At 36.0% G+C, this 21,017-nt stretch overlaps 1 protein-coding gene across 1 annotated transcript; it reads left to right on the forward strand.

Annotated features, from left to right (window-relative positions):
- The first annotated feature begins 4,349 nt into the window (after window positions 1-4,349).
- LOC145135585 (cytochrome P450 93A3-like) lies at window positions 4,350-6,255 on the forward strand. The gene is made up of 2 exons (XM_079069836.1): window positions 4,350-5,301; window positions 5,369-6,255. Exons 1-2 carry the CDS (start codon window positions 4,396-4,398, stop codon window positions 5,993-5,995), a joined length of 1,533 nt encoding a protein of 510 aa, XP_078925962.1. The 5' UTR covers window positions 4,350-4,395; the 3' UTR covers window positions 5,996-6,255.
- Window positions 6,256-21,017: the final 14,762 nt, after the last annotated feature.

Here is a 21,017-nt window from a genome sequence, read left to right on the forward strand (position 1 = left end):
AGGTAACGAGATGCGTAGCTAACCCCACGGATCGAATAAGCTTATGTCGCATCGGCCGATTTTTTAGTTTTTCGGGCAAAATGAGTTAACTTCAAAATCAAGTACTATATCTTATTGTGATCGAGGAAAAATTGTCCGGGGTTGAAAATTCATCATTTAAGGCACCTAACGAAGCGTTTGAAGTTTCGTAATTTTACACTTTTAGCCGGCTAGATTTCGTTTTCTTCAAAAGCCCGTAACTTTTAGTATACGAACTTCGTTTTTTGATGATCTTTATATGCATGAAGTCGTGTTAACAAACACTATCCAATTAGAGTCTCAATTTCTCCTAAGTATACTTAATACACAATTTTTTATTTTTCATGTATTAATAACACTTATTTTTGTGAATAGTTTTTCATTTGTTAACGATCATCAACTTTTTGAGACAAATAGGGTATTACACATGTAATTCTAAGTGTAATGACTTCGATTGCATTAAAAAAATAAGGAAGACTACACAATATGTCCTATTACAAGAGGTTTCACGAACGTTGAAATATTTTTGTCGTTTGTTAGAACTACTTTGGGACTCGATTAATGGACTAGATGATTCAACATTGTCATGGGCTTTCTTAGGTCCTATCTATTAGTATATTTTAAGTTAGCTCATCATTATAAATATATCCATTTGTATGAATGTGTGAATATTATTAATAAAATCTCTATCAAGTTTTTTTTGGACGTAGCTCGATTTCTCTGATGGAGCATGTTAAATCCTTGTGTTTATATTTTCATCACATCTTCAATTATTTTGTTTGTGTTAATTGACTTCTTAATCCTAACAATTCATCACATGATTTAGTTATAATATCGAGTACCACAATAACTAATCTCATATCCAATACAAATTTTCAATCAATTTCTCAATCATCTCCAACTAACTTTCTACGTCAACTTCACAAATTCATGGATTCTATACAGTCTAATAGATATAAATGATCAATGTTATTACATCATATGAATACACTTTAGTTTCATGATTATGAGTTCAAGAACAATAAGATTTTTAATTAAGTTTAAGAGGGGTTTAGATCTTGACTAGTGTGATATTCTAAACTGCATGCGTCATAAAAGACCTAAATACATTAACACTTCATGACTTTGTGGATACTTAAAGAATTATGATTAGCAATATGAAATATATATATATATATATATATATATATATATATATATATATATATATATATATATATATATATATACATTCCTAATGAAAACAGGAAGAATCTTAATAGATTTTTGGTTGCTAACAAATCTAAAAAACTAAAGTAGCCTAAAGAAGTACATGAAAAAGTTGAGTACCATATAGATGAAGAAGAAACAAAAGTTCATTTTAGGGTGATACTCTACCTTAACATGCTTAATGAATCATTGGAACTATTAGCAACGAAATACAAAACTTTTGTTAAAAGAGGTAACAAAGATCACATTAATGTTGGAAGAAAAACTCATACTCTAACATTGTAGAAAAAAAATTGTGTGCCAAAGATGATCTCATTTTTATGCCAAAAACCTGGCATATCCGTTTTGGATATTCAAGTAAACCCAACAAAAATAAACTAAACCACAACTCATAACCAAGCCCAATGACTCCAAATATTACACAACACACTTATAATGACCAATTCCAAAGAGTCTAAATGCTTGATAGTTAAAGAAAAAGATTATGCATTATGTTATTCCTCATACGAGAAAGTGCAGGTATATTTATGCTTAATGGCCTATTATGCGTGCACATCTTTTACATTAAAACCTTGTCGAAACTCAAAGAAAGTAGATTATTCTTTAATTCATACATGCAATATTAATCATGGATTTAACTATTTTGCAACTAACATTACTAATATAGATTGTAGACTATCATTTGCTATTTATATACATGAAATCACTACAAGAAAATTTTGGAAGAACTATAGAAATTTTCCATAGTTAGAGGCTGAAATTCCAGAGCCTAACCCATATCATCATCAACTATAATAAATGAAGATCCATTTTGCCAAATGTCAATCTCTCGACACTTAGACCAGCTGATGTTTTAGTATTTGCATGGGTTGGAGGAAAACATGCATGCATGGATCTAACAGGGGTTTCCCCTCTTGTGGGTCTGGGGAGTGGGGTTTTCACTGTGGGGCAAATTGCTTTAAAAACTGCATCAAGCAAAGTGGCAAAACATGAGAAAGTGTGCATGGAAAATCAACACACATTTATACCCTTTGCATTTGATACTTTCGGTTTCCTTGCGTCAGAAGCTGTGGAGCTACTCAATAGAGTCCAACGGGTCATACATAGTTATGTTATGACTTCAAGATCTATAGATGTTATTTTTAAAAGAATTAGTTTTGTCATCCAAAAAGGGGTTGCGACACAGCTTGTTGCTCATTTACCCGCTGCGTCTATGTAAAATTTTCTTCTTATGTTTAAAAAAAATGAGAAATTAAATATCTTTAAATTTTTTGTTCCTCACATCCTCCTATCCATTTAAATGATGACATGTGTCAGATTAATATACTAAAATATCATTAAATTTTATTAAATGAGCATTAAATGTTACACATGTCACCATTTAATTGGATAAAAAGATTTGTAGGAACAAAAAGTAAGAAGATATTTAATTTCTCTTATAAAATTTGTAGCAAATTCCATAAAAAAATTCTTTGGGAGTTTTCATTATAATATTAGTTGCAATATAGATATACAATAAATCCAAATTTAAAAGTTACTTTAACTTTTAGTAAATATTACATCATCAAAAAGCTAATCTACTTGTTCAAAACATTCATTTTGAAATTAACTAAAATCACACGTAGAAAAAAAAAAGTACCGTTTATTAGCTAGTAAAATCAAAAGTAGGAAACAAATAGAAATATGCAACTTGTTGTTTATCACCCATGCTCCCAAATTCATTTTTAAGTGGCCCATTAACAAGGACCGAAGCCCTACCAGATTTAAGATTTTTCATCCTCTAATCCACCTCCTCCTTCAGACTAAGTCCCAATTAAGGGAGTCGAAAGTTTTGTGGATGTCCACTTTAAAGAACATCATTTTGATATTGGTTTTCAGGCCAACAACATGTCTCATTTATAATAAAAGGGTCATCCAAAATGCGGCAACCTTGATACCGATTGTTCAAAACAATGTTATTAGGATCGGGATCTTATATAAGATTGTTTTCCGCTTTGCAAAATTGTGATCTTAAGATCCTACCAAAAGCATTTTAGAACATAAAAAATACATAAACCATTAAGTTAACAATAAATAATTTAAAACATAGAAAATACATTTATAATATACTATTTAATGATAAACAATTCAAAATGGTATTCTACATATTTAGTAGTCCAAAAAAATATTTTGAATTTAAAAAAAAAATTATATTAACGATCCTACGATCCTACCGAAAATCGATTCAAGTAAGATCGAGCTCGATTTACCTAGATAGAATCGTACGATCTTACGATTAGAATCGCGATTTTAACAACCATTGTTGAAAGCTAATTACTTTTGCAATCACTATTTTAACAACCATTGTTGAAAGGGAACTACTTTTGCAATCACTATTTTAGAACAATTGACAAGAACTGTGGATAAGATTTTCACCAAACACCCAATAAGGCTAATGCGATAAAAGTCTTTTTGGGGTGGCAGGATCTTTTACTTATGGAATTAGAGATATAAAAGAGGCATTCAACACCCTACTGGTCTCACCTAACTGCTCAAAGCTTTTAATCGTCGTAATAAAATTAATCAACGTGAATAACTCTCCAAAACTCCTTGATGAATTTAAAAGTAAATCCATCCGGCATGGGTGCCTTGTCACTCAGTCAACACCATACAGCTTCTTTAATTTCACCAAGAGAGAACTCCGATTCAAGTGCTTCATTTTCCAAGGGAGAAATTGTTGTGAATATGTTTTTAATGCACTTTGGTCGTGGTTCACCTGAATTGTAAAATTTGTGGAGAAAAAAAAAATCCAAATTTTATTTTTTATGACAGAAGGATCTGGGTGTAGTGTAGCACCCCACCAACTGATAACCCATTTATTCTGGATCTCCTCTTTTTCTGTGGAAATATTTTGTGTTTTCGACTCCCTCCACTTCCTATTGAATCCGCGATTTTTGTTTATAAGCATTAAGTAGATAAATGATAATTTAACTTGGACATTGAGGTAAAAAGATAATTAAAAGGCATTTGTTGCACTCAATTATTGAAATCAAATCAAGGAGTTAATACCCAGTGGCGATGGCTGGACCGTATGAGAAAATATGGAGATTTTTTAATGGCGGCTTGGAAAAATGTGTTTTCATTATCTTTAAATGGAGCATAGTTTCCTATTCATGATTTCAATTAAACATGGCTGATGTTCAAGGTTACTTCATTCTCTTTCTCATAAGTGTCATATCCATGATCTTGCTACCGGTGCTATTCAAGTTAAGTCGTGGGAAGTCTAAACCTCGCATTCCACCGAGCCCATTTGCCCTTCCCATCATCGGGCATCTCCACCTCCTCAGTCCAAGTCCTCATCGAGCTTTTCATAAGCTTTCTCTCCAATACGGGCCGGTTTTTCGCCTCTTGCTAGGCTCCAAACCTTGTGTTGTTGTCGGGTCACCAGAAACAGCGAAAGAATTATTTAAAACATATGAAAATCTCTTTCTAGACAGACCCCATAACTCATCCATGGATTATCTTGCCTACGGAGGCCGTGGCTTCATCTTTGCTCCTTACGGATCCTACTGGAAGTTCTTGAAGAAGATAGTCATGTCAGAACTCCTCAATGCCAAAACACTGGACTCCCTCCTTCCAGTTAGGCACGATGAAATTCATCGGTTTATAAGATATTTATCAGAAAAGGCCAAAGTTGGGAAGTCGGTGGAACTCGAAGGGGAGTTGATGAAGATGACAAGCAATATTATATCAAGAATGCTTATGAGCAACACGTGTACAGACGAAGAGGACGACACAGGGGACATAAGGAAGATAGTTACCGACATAAATGAACTCATTGTAACATTTAACCTTTCGGATCATATATGGTTCTTGAAGAATCTTGATTTGCAAGGGATTGGAAAAAAGTCAAAGAATATTCGTGGAAGATTTGATGCCTTGATAGAAAAGATCATGAAGAAGCATGAAGAGGCAAGAAAGCAGAAGAATGAGAAGGGAGAAGTTAAGGACTTGCTCGACCTTTTACTCGATATCTCAGAAGATGAACGCATGGAGATAAAGTTGACCAGAGAAAACATTAAAGCCTTCATTTTGGTAATACTCCACACATCATATCTTATCGGTTTTGGCTACTACTGACATATATGTAATCAAATTGCAGGATATAATTGCGGCAGGAACAGACACTTCCGCCATTACTACCGAGTGGGCTTTGGCGGAACTTGTAAACCATCCCAACATAATGACAAAAGCAGTAAAAGAAATCGAGAAAGTTGTGGGAAAAAACAGACTTTTACAAGAATCAGACATACCAAACCTTCCTTATCTCCAAGCAATCGTGAAGGAATCACTACGTCTTCACCCCGCAGCCCCAGTGATTCTAAGACTTTCAACAGAAGGTTGCACTTTGGGAGGTTATCTTATTCCAGCAAAGACTAGTATTCTTTTTAACGTATGGGGTGTTGGCCGAGATCCATCCTATTGGGAAAACCCACTTGAATTCAGGCCTGAAAGATTTGAAGAGAAGCAGTTCGATCTGAGAGGACAACAGTTTCAGTTGTTACCATTTGGGAGTGGGAGGAGGATGTGCCCAGGGATTTCGTTAGGGCTGATGCTGGTTCATGTAACCCTTGGTTGTATGATTCAGTGCTTCGATTGGAAGGCTGGAAAAGATGGGAATTTAACTAGTGTTGACATGGAAGAGGGTATCGGGATCACAATTCCTAGAGCTAACCCTTTGGTTTGTGTTCCTGTTACAAGACTTGATCCTATCGCATTGTCTATATAATATGTCGAACATTGAGTTCAATTCGCAACAAGTTTTTCGGTTTATCCGCCGAGATATCTGCTTCTACTTGGAACAATCGTCAAGGATTCAAGGGTGGGTATTTGCTTTGTTGTATGTATTTTATGTTTTTGTGTCAAAATATGTGATGTGAGACCCATTTATTATATGAGTTTATTTAAAAAAAAATTAAATATAAAATTTTAACAATTTGAAAAGTTTGAATTTATAAGAAAAATGAGAAATTTTTTGCATTATTAAAATTAATGAGACTTTAATGTATTGAATACATTACATATATAAAACATTTCTAATAAATACCTTACATATATATTACCTTACATATTAAATGTAGAATTTTAATTTAATAAAATGAAAAATACAATAAAATGACAAGTGGAAAATAGAAAATTTAAAAATTTTAGAAAATGTCATGTGTCCAAATGAAAAAGAAGATGACATGTGGCAAAAAACATTTATTTATTAGAGTAGATTTACAAAGAAAACATATATTAATAACTATTTTCAAAAAGAAAAATGACTTTTTAAAATGATAAAATATTATTTTATTAAATATTAGTCATTTTATATGATTTACTATTGCATTCATTCAAGTATTACATTCATTCAAGTAAAAGAAATACTACATCCGTCCAAAATTAATTGTGTTACATTTTGAATTTTAAAGATTTTATTATTTAACTTTGACTTTAAATATTTTTTTAATACATAATACTTGATGGAAAATATACGAATGAATTTCATTTTAAATGTCTTGTCAGTGTTATAAGTTTCATCAAATAATATATAACACAAATAAAAATATTTAAGCTCAAATTTGAATAAAAAAAATTTCAAAAGTCAAAAGTGGACATTTAATTTGAAATGGAGGGAGTACAATTTTAATTAAGCATTTCAGCTTTATTTTTTATGGTTTACCATTAAGGGTTTTATACATGATTTACCGTTAAATTATGTGTGGTTCATCTTCTCCGGACATCATGCATTTCCAGCGACAAACATTAAGGGTGAGCGCGGTGCGGTTATTAGCTAAAACCTCACCACTAACTGCAAATATGGTTAATCGATTTTCAAAACCGGTTGGTGCGGTTTTGTTTTGTTTTGTTTTGTTTTTTTTTTTGTATTTGGTGCGGTTATTTTATGTGCTTTTTAACCATAGTTTAGAGCTCAAACTGTTTTAAGAGTTCAAACATATTACTTATAATAAAAAAAAACCATAAGGTATAAGACAATTCATTTAAATCACAAACAACTAATATCTTAAAAACGTCAAATCAATAGTAATTAACAATAAATATCTTAAAATTGTCTAATTTCACCATTTTTCAAAGTTAAACATAACAAAAAACCAACACTTTTGTCTTTTAATATTTTATCCATCTTTCATCCATGAAACTTGTCTTATTTTTAATATTTAATATATTAATAATTAATAAAAAAAAATTGTATATAATATATGCGGTGCAGGTTTTTTTTGTGGTTTTTGAAAACTAATAACCACACCGCACCGTAAATTTGCGGTTTTTGAAAAACAGAAAACCTCACCATCAGTTTTTATTGTGGGTGCGGTTTATCAGTTGCGGTTTTTGCGGTTAACTTTAGTTGCGGTGCGGTTTTTGCTCACCCCTAACAAACACCACCATTCATAATTGACTTTCACCACCACAACCACTCATCTCCACCGTTCACCACAAAGAAACTAATCTAAATTCAGTTTCAACTTGCAGCAAAATCGCTACAAACCTCCTGTAGAAAAAGGAAAAAGAGTATTAGGGTCAGGGTGGTTTTCACAAAAGATCAGAGAGGGAAATGATCAGGAAAAGGTGTGAGCAACTTCATGAGAAATTTTAACATAGCAAAGGACCAGAAGAGGTGGGGGAGTTTTCTTCGGAGTGGAAAGGATGAGATTAAGGTTGTGCAATGTTTTTTTAAAATTAAACATGCAAATGGTGTTTCCTTTATAAGGGTGCCATTAATATTAAAACTAACAAAGCCCTAGAATAAAAAAAGTTACATAAAGAATGTTTCCAAATGGGGATTTTGTACCCAACTTACCCACTTAACCTAAATTTTGCCTTGAGAAGGAAAAAGTCAAGTTTGTTGTGAACCGGCTGTCGGAGGACGCCAGAAACTGGTGGAGTCTGATTGTTCGATCAATTTCCCTGGTCAAACTTATGGCAATGACATGGGTCGAGTTCACACGCAGTTCCAGGGAGGAGTATGTGCCTCCTGCTGAGGTTGAGAGGGTGACTCGAGAGTTCCTAACTCTTGAGCAGAGGATTAAGGTGGAGTCGGTGATGGAGATCACCGACAATTTTATGGAGAGGGCATTATTCTGCTCCAACTACGCGATCACCAAGGCCATGAAGATAATCTAGTATTCTGATATACTGTGGACTAAGATCCGAGAGTTTGTGAGTTCTTCCAAGTTTCATACCCTCGGAGAGATGATTGTGATAACCCGAAAATAGGAGTGGGAGCTCAAGACGCAGCAGCATGAGAGGAAGCAAGCATAGGTTCAGACATAGTCAGCATCACCGAAGAAGCGCAAGGCTATTGATTCGAGTTCAAGGGATCAGAAGAGCTACAACTAATTTGAAAAGTACGAGAAGGCATACGAGGGGGTTTTTCGTGCGTTTGTATTTGGTTGTTTCAACTGTGGCAAGGAGGGTCACTTCAGTGGGGATTGCAAGTAGGGGATGTTGGCATATTTCCACTTCAATCAGATTGGCCACAAGAAGGCTAATTGTCCCAGTTTATCATTCAGAGGGGTGATAAATCCTACTCCAGCTACATTCATGATCACAGATGGCCGCTAAGGCGAGGCGGAGGCTTGTAGAGCTTTTCATGTCACAACTGAGGATGCTAGAGCAGTACCAGACGTTGTCACTTGTATGTTACTCTTTTTTATTTTTATGTTGTTTTATTCTTTATGTACTTATTGTTATGCTTGTGATTACGTATGTTCCTAGTAAACTTTATGCTTGCTTTAGTATTGTTTGATTCGAGAGCTATTCGATCGTTTGTATCCCTTGCATTTAACAGGAGTTTTGATATCACTCTAGAAGCGTTGGACCACACTCTTGTAGTTGAGATACCTGATGATCGAACAGTTAGTGCTTCGAGGTATTACCATAATTGTGTTCAGGATATCTATAGTGTGAGGTTCCCGAATGACCTCATTCTTATTGCCATGAATAAGATGAGCATTGTGGTGGGCATGGATTGGCTGAGCCCGTTTGGGGCTCTGATTCATTGTGGTCAGCAAATGGGCAGAATTTGAACCCCTAGTAGGGAGAATTATATGTTTAAGGCAAGGGTGTGCGGGGCGGCCCAACCTTTTGTTCAGTTGTGAGGTCTATAAGGTATTTTCAGCACGGTTGTATAGGATTCTTAGACTATGTTGTGGATACTCGAGTTGAGAAAAAGAATATCATCTCTAATGTGCCAGTGGTTCGAGAATTTCTCAACGTGTTTCCCGAATTTTTTGGGTGTGCCTCTAGAGAGGCTAGTTGATTTTAGGATTGATTTGGTTTTAGGTGTGTCCACCCAGAGACGTAGAAGTTGTCCACCCAGATTCAGGAGCTATTGGACAAGAAGCATATTCGACCGAGATGTTCGCCTTGGGGAGCGCAGATTTTGTTTGTTAAGAAGAAGGATGGATCGCACAGGATGTGCGTTGATTATATGGAGCTTAATAATCTCACAATGAATACTTGTTATCCACCGCCAAGGATCGACAACTTATTTGATTTGTTGTAGGGTGCATCTTGGTTTCTCCAACATTGATCTGTGTTAGGGTTGTCATCAGATGTATGTGACATATGAGAATGTACCTAAGACGGCCTTCAGGACTTGGCATGGAGATTATGAGTTTGTAGTGATGTTGTTTGGGATGATTAATGTACTTTTCGCATTCATGGATCTCATGAACTAGGTATGCAGGCCTAGGCTCGATCACTCAGTGATCATATATTTTGATGATATTCTAGTCTTATCCAAGACCAGGGAGCAACATAAGGAGCATCTGAGAGAGGTACTTGAGGCTCTTAGGATGAATAGGCTATATGGAAAATGTATTTATACATTTGAAAGCATATGTATTGTGACATCCCCAATTTTTACGGCCATAAAAAACCGATTTTTTTATGCTTATTTAAAAATCAGAGTACCCTTTTTGAAGAATAATATTGCGGAATTGGTTCCCAAAAACATGATAATGATATTATCAAACCCTTTCCGAAGAAATGTATTTTATTTATATTAAAATATTAGGAAGTCATTGTCAATACATAAACATAAGCATAATGAAATATTACAAGTCTTACAGTAATTAAACTAGTGGCCTAATACTCCTTGAATATCGCAACAGAATGTATCTTTAATATCGCTACCTGTGATACAATAAACTGAGTGGGTCAGGTTGGGAAACCTGGTGAGTACATAGGGATTTCAATCCCACAATGTTATAATATATATATATATATATATATATATATATATATATATATATATATATATTAGAACTTGCAATGTACAATTTCATATAAGCAATTTACCCCGCCCCGTCGATCCTCACAACGACACGATCCGTACTTTCGGATCTAAAATGAACGACTTTACCTAATCCATACTCCCGGATCAGGTATGAACGACTATGTTTAATCCATGCTCTCGGATCAATGACAAATGAATGTGCCCACTCCATACCCTCAGACTAGGGACGAATGACTATGTCTAATCCATGCTCTTGGATTATCGACAAATGACTTTACTCACTCTGTAATCTCGGACTAGGGACGAATGACTATGTTTAATCCATGCTCTCGGATTATCGACAAATGACTATGGCTAATTCATACTCTTGGACTAAAGACGAATGACTATGTCTAATCAATGCTTACAGATCAAAGACAAATTTTAGAGTTCTACCCTTCGTGTATATCTCACCCGTGCTCTTATGGATATACTACCTGATATTCATCTTAATTAATTTAGGTTTATTCTGTAAGTCCTAAATCATCATATATTATTAGATATGTTATTAACACGTATTTCAGGCAATATCGAATATCTCACACATAAAAATATATTTAATACTTTAATCAATACTTGTATTAAAATTATGTTCATGAAAGGGACGATGCACTCACTTGTCAAAGTGACGATTCGAAATTCGGACAACGCTTCGCTTCTAGAAACTGTCTTTTCCTTTGACGTAACCTAGTATCATTATCATTAAGTCTTAGTCTGATATTTATTGCGACAAATTATTAGTCTAGATTCATTATTAATTCAAAGTCTAATTCAAGATCTATCAAGTAAGGATCAGTCAGGCAGGACAGTTGGGAGGCAGGATCATTTCGGCGTATAGCCTTTCTAAAATCCAACAACCAACCCAACGTGACCATTCTAGAAACATCTCCCGTAAGTAGATCAATCTGTATAATGACTTGGAATCACTGATAATGTAACACCCGAAATCTTGAAGAGAAATTGTTGAGAAAAAATTTATTTCAAGGTGAACTTGGCGAGTTGGAGGGACCAACTCGACGTGTTCAAGATGGAATAATCGTGAGGGTTTAATGAACCAACTCGACGAGTTGAGATGCCTCAACTCGGCGAGTTGGTGGTTGGGTAGGAAACCCTAATTTCTAGGGTGTTGCACCATATTTAAAGACCTTAAGTTCCTTTGCCTGGCCTCCTTATCAGCCTCCATTGTTATCAAAACCCTAAATCGAGTTGTAGCCTCCATTGTCAAGCATTTGAGCCTTGGAAGGAAGTTTGGTGTCCATTTTGTGCTTTGTGAAGGAGTTAGAAGATCTTGAAGTTTCTAAGCTTGTAAGAGAGGCATTGGATCCATAATCATTATCCATTTTGCAAGGAGTTTGAGGTATCAAGTTCTTATCTTGATGGCTAGATGTTTAGATCTTTCTTTTTGGGTTAATTGTTATGTTTGAGTCATGGGTTGGATGGATGTTGGGATTAGGACGTCCCAAAGCCTTATTCTTTCAGATTTGGGGTTTTCATGGACTCTTTTGGCATAAAGGTGTCAACTTTATGGATTTAAGGACTTCATGAATTCTTTAAGTCCCTTATTAAGCCCTTTTTGAGCATTTGAGCCTCTCCTAGTCATGTGTGAGCATAAAGTTGGAAACTTTACGTGGTCTTCCAGCTCTAGGGTATCAGATCTGCCATTTGGGGCTTTGTCTTTGAGTATTAAGTGTTTAATGGTTAAGCCCTCATCTTTTTAAGTTTAGGATTTGGGGGTTGGACCTATTTCGGTGGTTCCTAGGGGTAAAGTTGGAAACTTTACCCTTCTAGATCTCATAATTGGTCGAGATATGAGTTGTGAAACTCTTGGAGTCAATAATGTCGGCTTAATGTGTCACACCCCCAAACCAAGGATGGCGGAAACGTCCGGGGGTGGAGGACTTCATGTATAGTATCACAACAACGAGTATAATAGTGCCCAAAGTAAATACAACCATCATAAATATAATTGAAAAAGTTATACAATAGTATGTGTTTACATGTTTCCAATCAATTACACTTATGATGACAAAAATGAAATGTTTGACGATTTAACGTCCCATCCTCGAAAGCGGTTGATTTCCTGTTTCACTGAATTCCTGAGAATACAAGTAGTTTGAAAAAGCGTCAACAATTAAGTTGGTGAGTTCATAAGAGTTTTATTTGAGAAAGAAGCCGTTTTCCTTGTAAAAAGCGATAGAATATGATTCCAGAAAATTTAATATTTTCCTATGTTATGCAATAATGTACCCTAGAAAGACCTGTAGATTCCTTCTATAATCACCCAGTGTATATAAGTTATATAAAATTTAAGTTAAATAAACGGTCGAATATAATGGGTCTGCCCTAGGTCCACAACCAAACAAGGAACAGGAAGTAAGGCGGGCCCACCAATTCTAGGTCGATTGCGACTAGATTCTTATATAACTCTAGCATATACACTTAGCAATTATAGCTGAAGTCTAACAATTCTAGATGAAATGTAGTTTTGATAGAAATATGTTTCCAAAGAAAATCCAATATTTTCCTTATAAAAGTCATGTAGTCCTAATTGTTAAGACAGAGAATATGTGTGTGTTTTGTGCTTATAATGTTCATAATGGGAATGTGTTTCCAAAGAAAATCCAATATTTTCCTTATAAAAAGTCATGTAGCCTTAAGCGTCAAGACCGAGAATATACAAGTATTTTTCCATACTTAGAGTAATTCATGCAAGTTTAAATCGGCATAAACTCGTTTAATTTAGAAGTAAAACCCCTTTTCAAAGTAGAATTTTTCCTGTAAACTTGAAAGATTGTTAACTCCCTATGTGAGTCGCTATAACCATACTACGACAGAATAACCTGCTTACGACGTTCTTCAGGCGTCAGAATCGAAATGACACTTGTCACCCCCGATCGGCCGATCGGACTTATGCAAGAAGCATGGGTGTGGGTTGTCAATCCCAATATAGATCTATACACAATTATCACGCTCTCCCTACAAGAGACTCTGGTTATAACTAATTCATGATTTTCTGTGGTACTTAAGAGTACCCCAAAGGAGAATGTCTCACAACTTACGTTAACTAGTTTACATATAGTTTTGAGTATAAAGCCTCTTCCGTGGAGGAAGTGAAATCACCTTTTATGAAAATACATTTGTGATATAAATCCATAAACTATTACTATTATAGTTTATCAAGTAGTATATGAAAAACCCATTTGTTTTGAGAGTAAAACCTTTTCCATGTAGTATGCTTTTATCGAAAATTCATAAACTATACTTAATGTAGTTTATTATATGTGTTCGAAATGAATGGAGGAAAAACCTTAACATGAATGACTAATTTCTGTTTATGATGATAAACTAACAAGAATGCATCCAAACATTGAGAAACTTATTGTTATGCACTTTGCTCAACATACTACAAAGTGTTATTAATAAGGTAAACTATGCAACTAGTTTTTATCCTTTCTGCATTGTTTTGAAATTATAATAGAAAAATAATACGGAGTCGAAAACTAACTCCGTAAACTCTGAGAGTTTAGAAAATGTGTCTAGTTTATTCATAATTTTTATTATGATTTTTAGAAGTCTCTAACTTATGTGAAAGTGTTCATAATCACAGACTGGTCCGAATTCGTTTCTGAAATGATAGGCAGTTTTGTAAAAATCACCATAAATCGTAGAAAAATCATATGGAGATGTGAAAGTAGTCATTTTAAAGGTATAAACCTGAACTACTTGCATATTAAACAGTTTTGAAATATTTTAAGTTTAAGTTGGGTAAAACAGTTCGTGAACAGGTCACAACTTTTATGTTGTAAGCTGTCAAGTTGAGTTTTGAATATGTTTTGGTATTTTAACTTGTATTCCCCCCCTGAAAACTGAAGAAAACTAGAAAATGTAGGGGTATCAAATCACCTTGAGTGATTTCTTGTAGAGTGGAAGGTTGAAGATGATGAGTTTCAAGTCTAGATCACTTGATGAACACACGAAGTTTTTGATGATCCTAAGAACGATTTTTGGTGTGAAGATATGAGTCGTTAATCCAAGAGTGTTATGAAAACATGTAATAACACTTGAGTTAGAAGGAAATACTTACCAATAAGTGAACAAATGACTCAAGAATACATCAAAAGTGTGGCTGAAAGTTGAGAGAAAAGAGGCCCTCTTGATGGTTTAAGAAGTGTATAATTTTGATGGTGAAGTAAAAGATCAAGGGAATCCCAGGCATTTCCTTATATGGAGGGTTGCTGGAGCAAGTGGCTAGGGTGAAAGGATGTTTGCCTTGGTTTGTGTGATGTGGATAAGGTTGGACCAATGAGAAAGTGACACATAGGAGGCAAGTGGGCACACTTGACCCACTTGTGGTGTAGAATACTCTTCTTATTGTAAAATAATGATTTATAATTAATAAATCCTTGAAAAATAATTAAAATAATAGTTCTGGGGGTTAAAAATGATAAAAATATGAATTTGGTGAAAAAATCCCATCAAAAACGTCAAAAACGGGCTTAGGAGGCGAAAGTAGTCGAAAACCGGACAATAGGGACCGAACCTGCGAGGTTCGGCTCTTAGGAGTGTGAGAACCGAGAGGGAACCGAGAGTAGGAGGGAAGACCGAAGGTCCGAAGTGGGGGGGTGCGAGGGTCTCGCATGGGAGCCGAAGTTCGGTCCTCGCTGCTGAGCTTCGATCTGCTGAGGTTTCGGTCCGAGATGCTTCTGACACTTTCGGTTCTGACACTTTCGGCTCATAAGAGGTTCGGCTCCTAAGAGGGGTTTCAGTTCCTAAGAGGAGTTTCGGTTCCTAAGAGGGGTTTCGGTTCCTAAGAGGAGTTTCGGTTCCTAAGAGGGGTTTCGGTTCCTAAGAGGAGTTTCGGTTCCTAAGAGGGGTTTCGATCCTATATAGCTGTTTTTCGAGAAATCTTTCCGTTTTGCGTGATTTTTGACCAAGTTAAGGGTCGGGATGACCCGGATGACTATACAAAGTTCGAGAGAGATTTTGGGAGAGATTTGGGAGAGATTTCACATACTTGGAGAGATTTGGGAGAGATTTGGGAGAGATTTCACATGCTTGGAGAGATTTCACATACTTAGAGAGATTTGGGAGAGATTTCACATGCTTGGAGAGATTTGGGAGAGATTTCACATACTTGGAGAGATTTCACATACTTGGAGAGATTTCACATACTTAGAGAGATTTGGGAGAGATTTAACCTTAGCCATTATTATCGCATAATCTCACAAATGCAATGTTCGCGAACCCCTTTATGCTTCGTTAATGATTGTTTTAAGTCCCCGAAAGGGTCCTTAGTCGTGTTTTGATGCGTTTAACTCCCTTTTTAAGGTTTTTACATTGTTAACATATAGATTCTTCGAGACACTTGAATTTTTGACATAAAGATGGACATTTTTATTCATAGAATAACTTTTAACATACAGGTACTAGTTAAGTTTGACCGGTTTGACTTGTTGACTTTGACTTTGACTTTGACTTGAATTTGACGGTTGTCACATAATGTATTAAGATGAGGGTTTCTGGCGAACTCGGCGACTTTGTGGATAAACTCGGCGAGTTGGCTCGTTTTTCCCCGACCTTGCAGATTGATAGAGGAACACAGCGAGTTGAAGGGCAACTCGGCGAGTTGGGTCAACTCAGGCCGTTGACCTTGACTTTTGAACCTGTCTTTGACCAAGTTGTTCTAAGGAGGTACTAGAGGTAATCCGAAGTATAATTAAGAAAATTATGGGCTTATGATAAGACCCATATGGGGTTCGGCCCAATTTGGAAAATTAGGATATTAGTGGGCCTTTATGGATCTTTTGGTTTTGGGCCTCAATTTTGGTTCATGTTGGGTCAGGGGTAAAATGGTCATTTTACCCCAAGTAAGGATTATGGGTTATAACATGGAACCCAATTGCTAATTGGGTATGTTGTTGGTATTGATATCTTGGGAAGCGGGCAGGGCAGCAGCTAGGGATTTCTTTCAGTGAGCTTCTGTATTCAAGGTGAGTGTTTCCTCATTGTACCCGTGGGTCAAAGGCACCAATGTCGGCCCACTAGTTTTGGTTATCTATTAGTAGAAGGGTGCCTTAGGGACTGTATATAATCATGTAGGATAGACTGAAAACTCTTGATCTAAGCTCTCTTACCTGTTCCTTGTTTGGTTGTGGTTCTAGAGTAGGATCACCTGTCCGGGTGACTATCTCACCTCTTAGTATATACAGCCATGCATTCCTTGGATTGTTGATATTTATTATGTTTTTATGCTGTAGTGATCTATTAGATCTGTATCCTAGTATGTAGGATGGTGTTATGCTTAGTGATCTGTTAGAATTGTCTGTTTATCTTTATATAATGTTATCTGTTATATGTCGACATATTGTGTGGGTTGGGTTGAGGTTGTAATGCTTCGTGTTGTAGCCAACAAACCCTGGAGCATTCCAGATATGAGCTGATGGCCGGGTAGGGCATGCCAGAATCATACTGAGGGCTTCATAGCATTCCATATACGAGCTGAGGACCTGGTTGGTATGTCAAACTTGTACTGAGGGCTTGAGGGTATTGGAGCAATCAGATATACGCTGAGAGCCGGGTAGGGCGTGCCAGACTCATACCGAGCGCTCAGTAGCATTCCAGATACGTACTGAGGACCCGGTTGGTATGCCAGACTCGTACTGAAGGTTGAACCTTGGAATTCCAGTCTGAGGACTGATTAGGTTGGAGCAAGCCAGACATAAGCTGTGGACCCTGGGGCAAGCCAGACTTATGTTGTGGGCTCAAGAGTAGGCCAAATATGAGTTGTGGGCCCGTTAGGCAAGCCAGAATCATACTGTGGGCTCAGGGGTAATCCAGTCTATTAGCTGTGGACCCAGTACATGCTGTTATTTGTATATGTTATATGTTTGGGTGCTGGTATTTTGGGGGAATTCACTAAGCTTCGTGCTTACAGTTTTGGTTTATGGTTTCAGGTACCTCATTGGATCGTGTCAAGGTGAAGGCGTGACCGTACACATCCTCGCGTTTTGGACTTATGATTTCTGCGAACTCTGATAATGTGAATGTTTTGAAAACAATGTTGAAAGCGATTCTGATTCTTAAATAATCTTTTGGGAACAATGGTTTTTGTAAACACTTCTTTAGAAAAATGGTTGTTTTGAAAAGTTTAAATTTTATGAAATTTTCATGGATGTTACAGATAAATCTTTTTTATAGGTTCATAATAACGATAATGAACTTAAATATAAGTTATACTTAAAGTACGGTAAGCATTACTTAACTTACAAGTGGTTTAGCGAGAAACCAAACTTTACGCGGGCAGAGCTTCTAAGCCGAAAGCTCTACTTCTCGGAGCTTTTTGACGCTCCGGAGCTTCGCTACTAACACCTAGGAAGTGCTAGAGAAAGGTCTTGGGACCTTGGGAAGGTTTTGGAAGAGTTTGGATGGAAATGTGTGAAGAAAGGAGTGAAACTCGACTTCTATTTATAGGCTCCCAGCAGCCCAGTACGTTGGGCGTACTCTAATTATGCTGGGCATAATGGGTGCCACGTGTCAGCATCATATTGCAAGCCTTGGGGAGGAAGGTGTCGTGCCAGATTGCGACACGTGTCGCCCTCTTGTTAATCCGAAAATTAATTATCTTGTAAAATCCATAACTGTTGCATACGATCTCCGTTTTGGACATTCTTTATATCCATGCGTAGCTATCGACAAGATCTACAACTTTCGTTTAGACTCTGTCAACTAATTTTGAATTTATTTGTAAAGTTATATTTTAACAGTCTTAGACAATTAAAGTCCGTTAAAAATTCATAACTTTGTCATCCGACGTCCGTTTTCGACTGTCTTTATATCTTTGACCTCCTATTAACGATATCTTCAATTATCGTTTAGATTGTTTTGGCTAATAATCGATCGATCTAAAATATGATTTTCGAGTTGTACACTACTACGCTGAATCTTAGAAAAATCATAATTTCCTCAAATGAAGTCATATTTGGACGTTCTCTATATGCACGCTCTCGGTTTAACGACTACTATGACTTTTGTTTAGATTACTAAGGCTAAAAAGTAATTTATCAAACATTTACTTTTTACGTTATGTAGAGTCGTGCTGGTTTAACTCGCGAAACTTCAACGGGTCATAACATCTTTGTTATAAGTTGGATTTTTGCGTTCTTTATATGTACAAAATCCTTGTGACATATACTATATCTTTGGTTTAGATTATTTATCCTAAATAATCTTCTATCAAAAAGTCATTTTTAACGCTTATTATTTCTAAATTGACTAGCCCAAATCTGCGGGCGTTACAATTGTTGGGTTATGAGCAAAACATCAATCCTATGGTGCACATGCAAACCCTAAAGCTTTGGATCTAGGTTTTTCTAATTTTACATGCAATAATCATCCAAAGCTTATAAGCCCTAACTCTAGCATACAAAAATCAAAATCAACATAAATAAACAAGTAAGAATGTTACCTTTCAATTGTAGCTTGAAGATCCTTGCCTTTGAGAGCTTAATATCACAAATGTAATACCTCTAATCAATCACAAACACCACAAGCAATTGGAGAATGTTAGAGAGAGGGGAGGAGGCTCAAATTCGGCTCTGGGATCCTTCTAGGGTTTCTTGTAGCCAAAAATAAGAGTCCCAAGGGTTCCTTATATAAATGAGCTGCTAGGGTTTCAGTCAAAACCCTAATTAGATTGCTTAGGCCTTAAGTAGTCCACAGGATCCTTCCAGAAGGCCCCTATGGACGATTTTTATGTGGGCTTCCCCATAGAATTCGTCCATCCCTTCTTTAGGGATCCTTAGCCCAACCTTATAACTATCTTATAATTACAGTATCAGTCCCCTTAATTTAATTAATCTCTTTTGACCTCAAAATTAATTCTAAATTAATTCTTGACCAATATTAATTAAATAACATGATTTCTCTTTTAATATATTATTCACATAATATATATTAATAAATCACTTTTATCCTCTTTCTGAATTATTCATCCAATCAAGTTGCTTAGGTGAAGGCAACCCAAAAAGAACATGCTACAATCGGGTCAAGTACATACCAAATATAGTTATGGGCTTAGACAACTAATCCAACAACAATTATCTCCCCCTTAGGATGATTACGTCCCAGAATCATTAACAAAATAGGGCTTGTATAATGACTCTACACGTATCTCTTCATCCTAGGTAATAACTGTAACTCTTGTGTCCTTTCAAATGAGTATCTAACTTTTGGATTCTTGACTGCTGGCAGTGCTCAATCTTCCACCTGCTCTTTACTCTATGTTGGCCTTTCAATCATAACCTTCGAGTTACAAATTTGATCCTTATTAGAGACTCCTACTCCTTCTTAAACAGACTTAACTTAAGATAAGTTCTTTACTTTGATTATCTTAACAGCTCGATGAGTCATGTTCTAATGACCTCTCATCGTATGATGCAACACTTATACTCAGGTCTTTTTGAGTTAGATTCTATAATGGAAGATACTTTACTTCATGTTCTAATGTGGTATAATCACATTCTAGCATGTAGCACTTCTATCTACAAGTTTCTTACTTTAACGGTGATCGCGATATACTTCTATTGATCACTTCGATTATCTTTTACTTCAATATTCCGGCTTAAGTCGGATGCTACATCGAACATGGTTCTCTAAACCACGTAACATACTTATCTTAGCCAGACTCGATTTGATATGACCATTAGGTTCGGAATAACAATCATCTTCTTAGTCATTACCGAAATGATGGTAACGACAGAAACAAACGAAACAAACTCAACTACTAATGCCTTGGTAACCTTGTGACTTTCCGTGATCCAAGTGTAAGTACTATGCTTCCAGTAGTATAGGCGTCTACTACCTTTCACACCTACTCATACTCGTCCGAAGAATTTCCTCTTAGTTTTCCAAGTCACCATACAAGAATTTCACATAGTTATTTTACACATCAGATAACATAACTAAGGTTTATATGATTTCTTGAAACGATTACATAGATATTCAAGTTCACCCTATATTATGCCTCCTATATTAGGCTACACCACATGATACTATCTATATGACTACTTTATATCTCGATCTTCAGATATATAGATCCGTACTCCTAATCCCTTGCATCGTCACCTGCTTCATCAAGGATCATATGGAATGCTCTTGTCTTTGGCTCTAGCAGCACGTTTGGCTTTGTAGCTCCTTCCCTCTTTGGGCAGTCTTGCTTGAAGTGTCCTTCTTCACCACACTTAAAGTAGACTTCTCTATTGGTCGTGCATTTGTTGGCATAGTGACCAATCTTCCAGCAATTGAAGTAGGTCACCTCTTTAGAGAATTTCCTAATGTGTTTCCTTTTTCACTTGTCACACCACTTTTCTATTGGGTTTTAAGAGCTATAACACTCCTATGGTGCACATGCAACCCTAGATGATTTGGATCTATGTTTTCTCTAATTATACATGCAACTTCAATTTTCCAA

Source organism: Lactuca virosa, chromosome 9, assembly GCF_052849685.1.
Source record: "Lactuca virosa cultivar CGN04683 chromosome 9, Lactuca_virosa_CGN04683_v6, whole genome shotgun sequence".
Taxonomy (NCBI): Eukaryota; Viridiplantae; Streptophyta; class Magnoliopsida; order Asterales; family Asteraceae; genus Lactuca; species Lactuca virosa.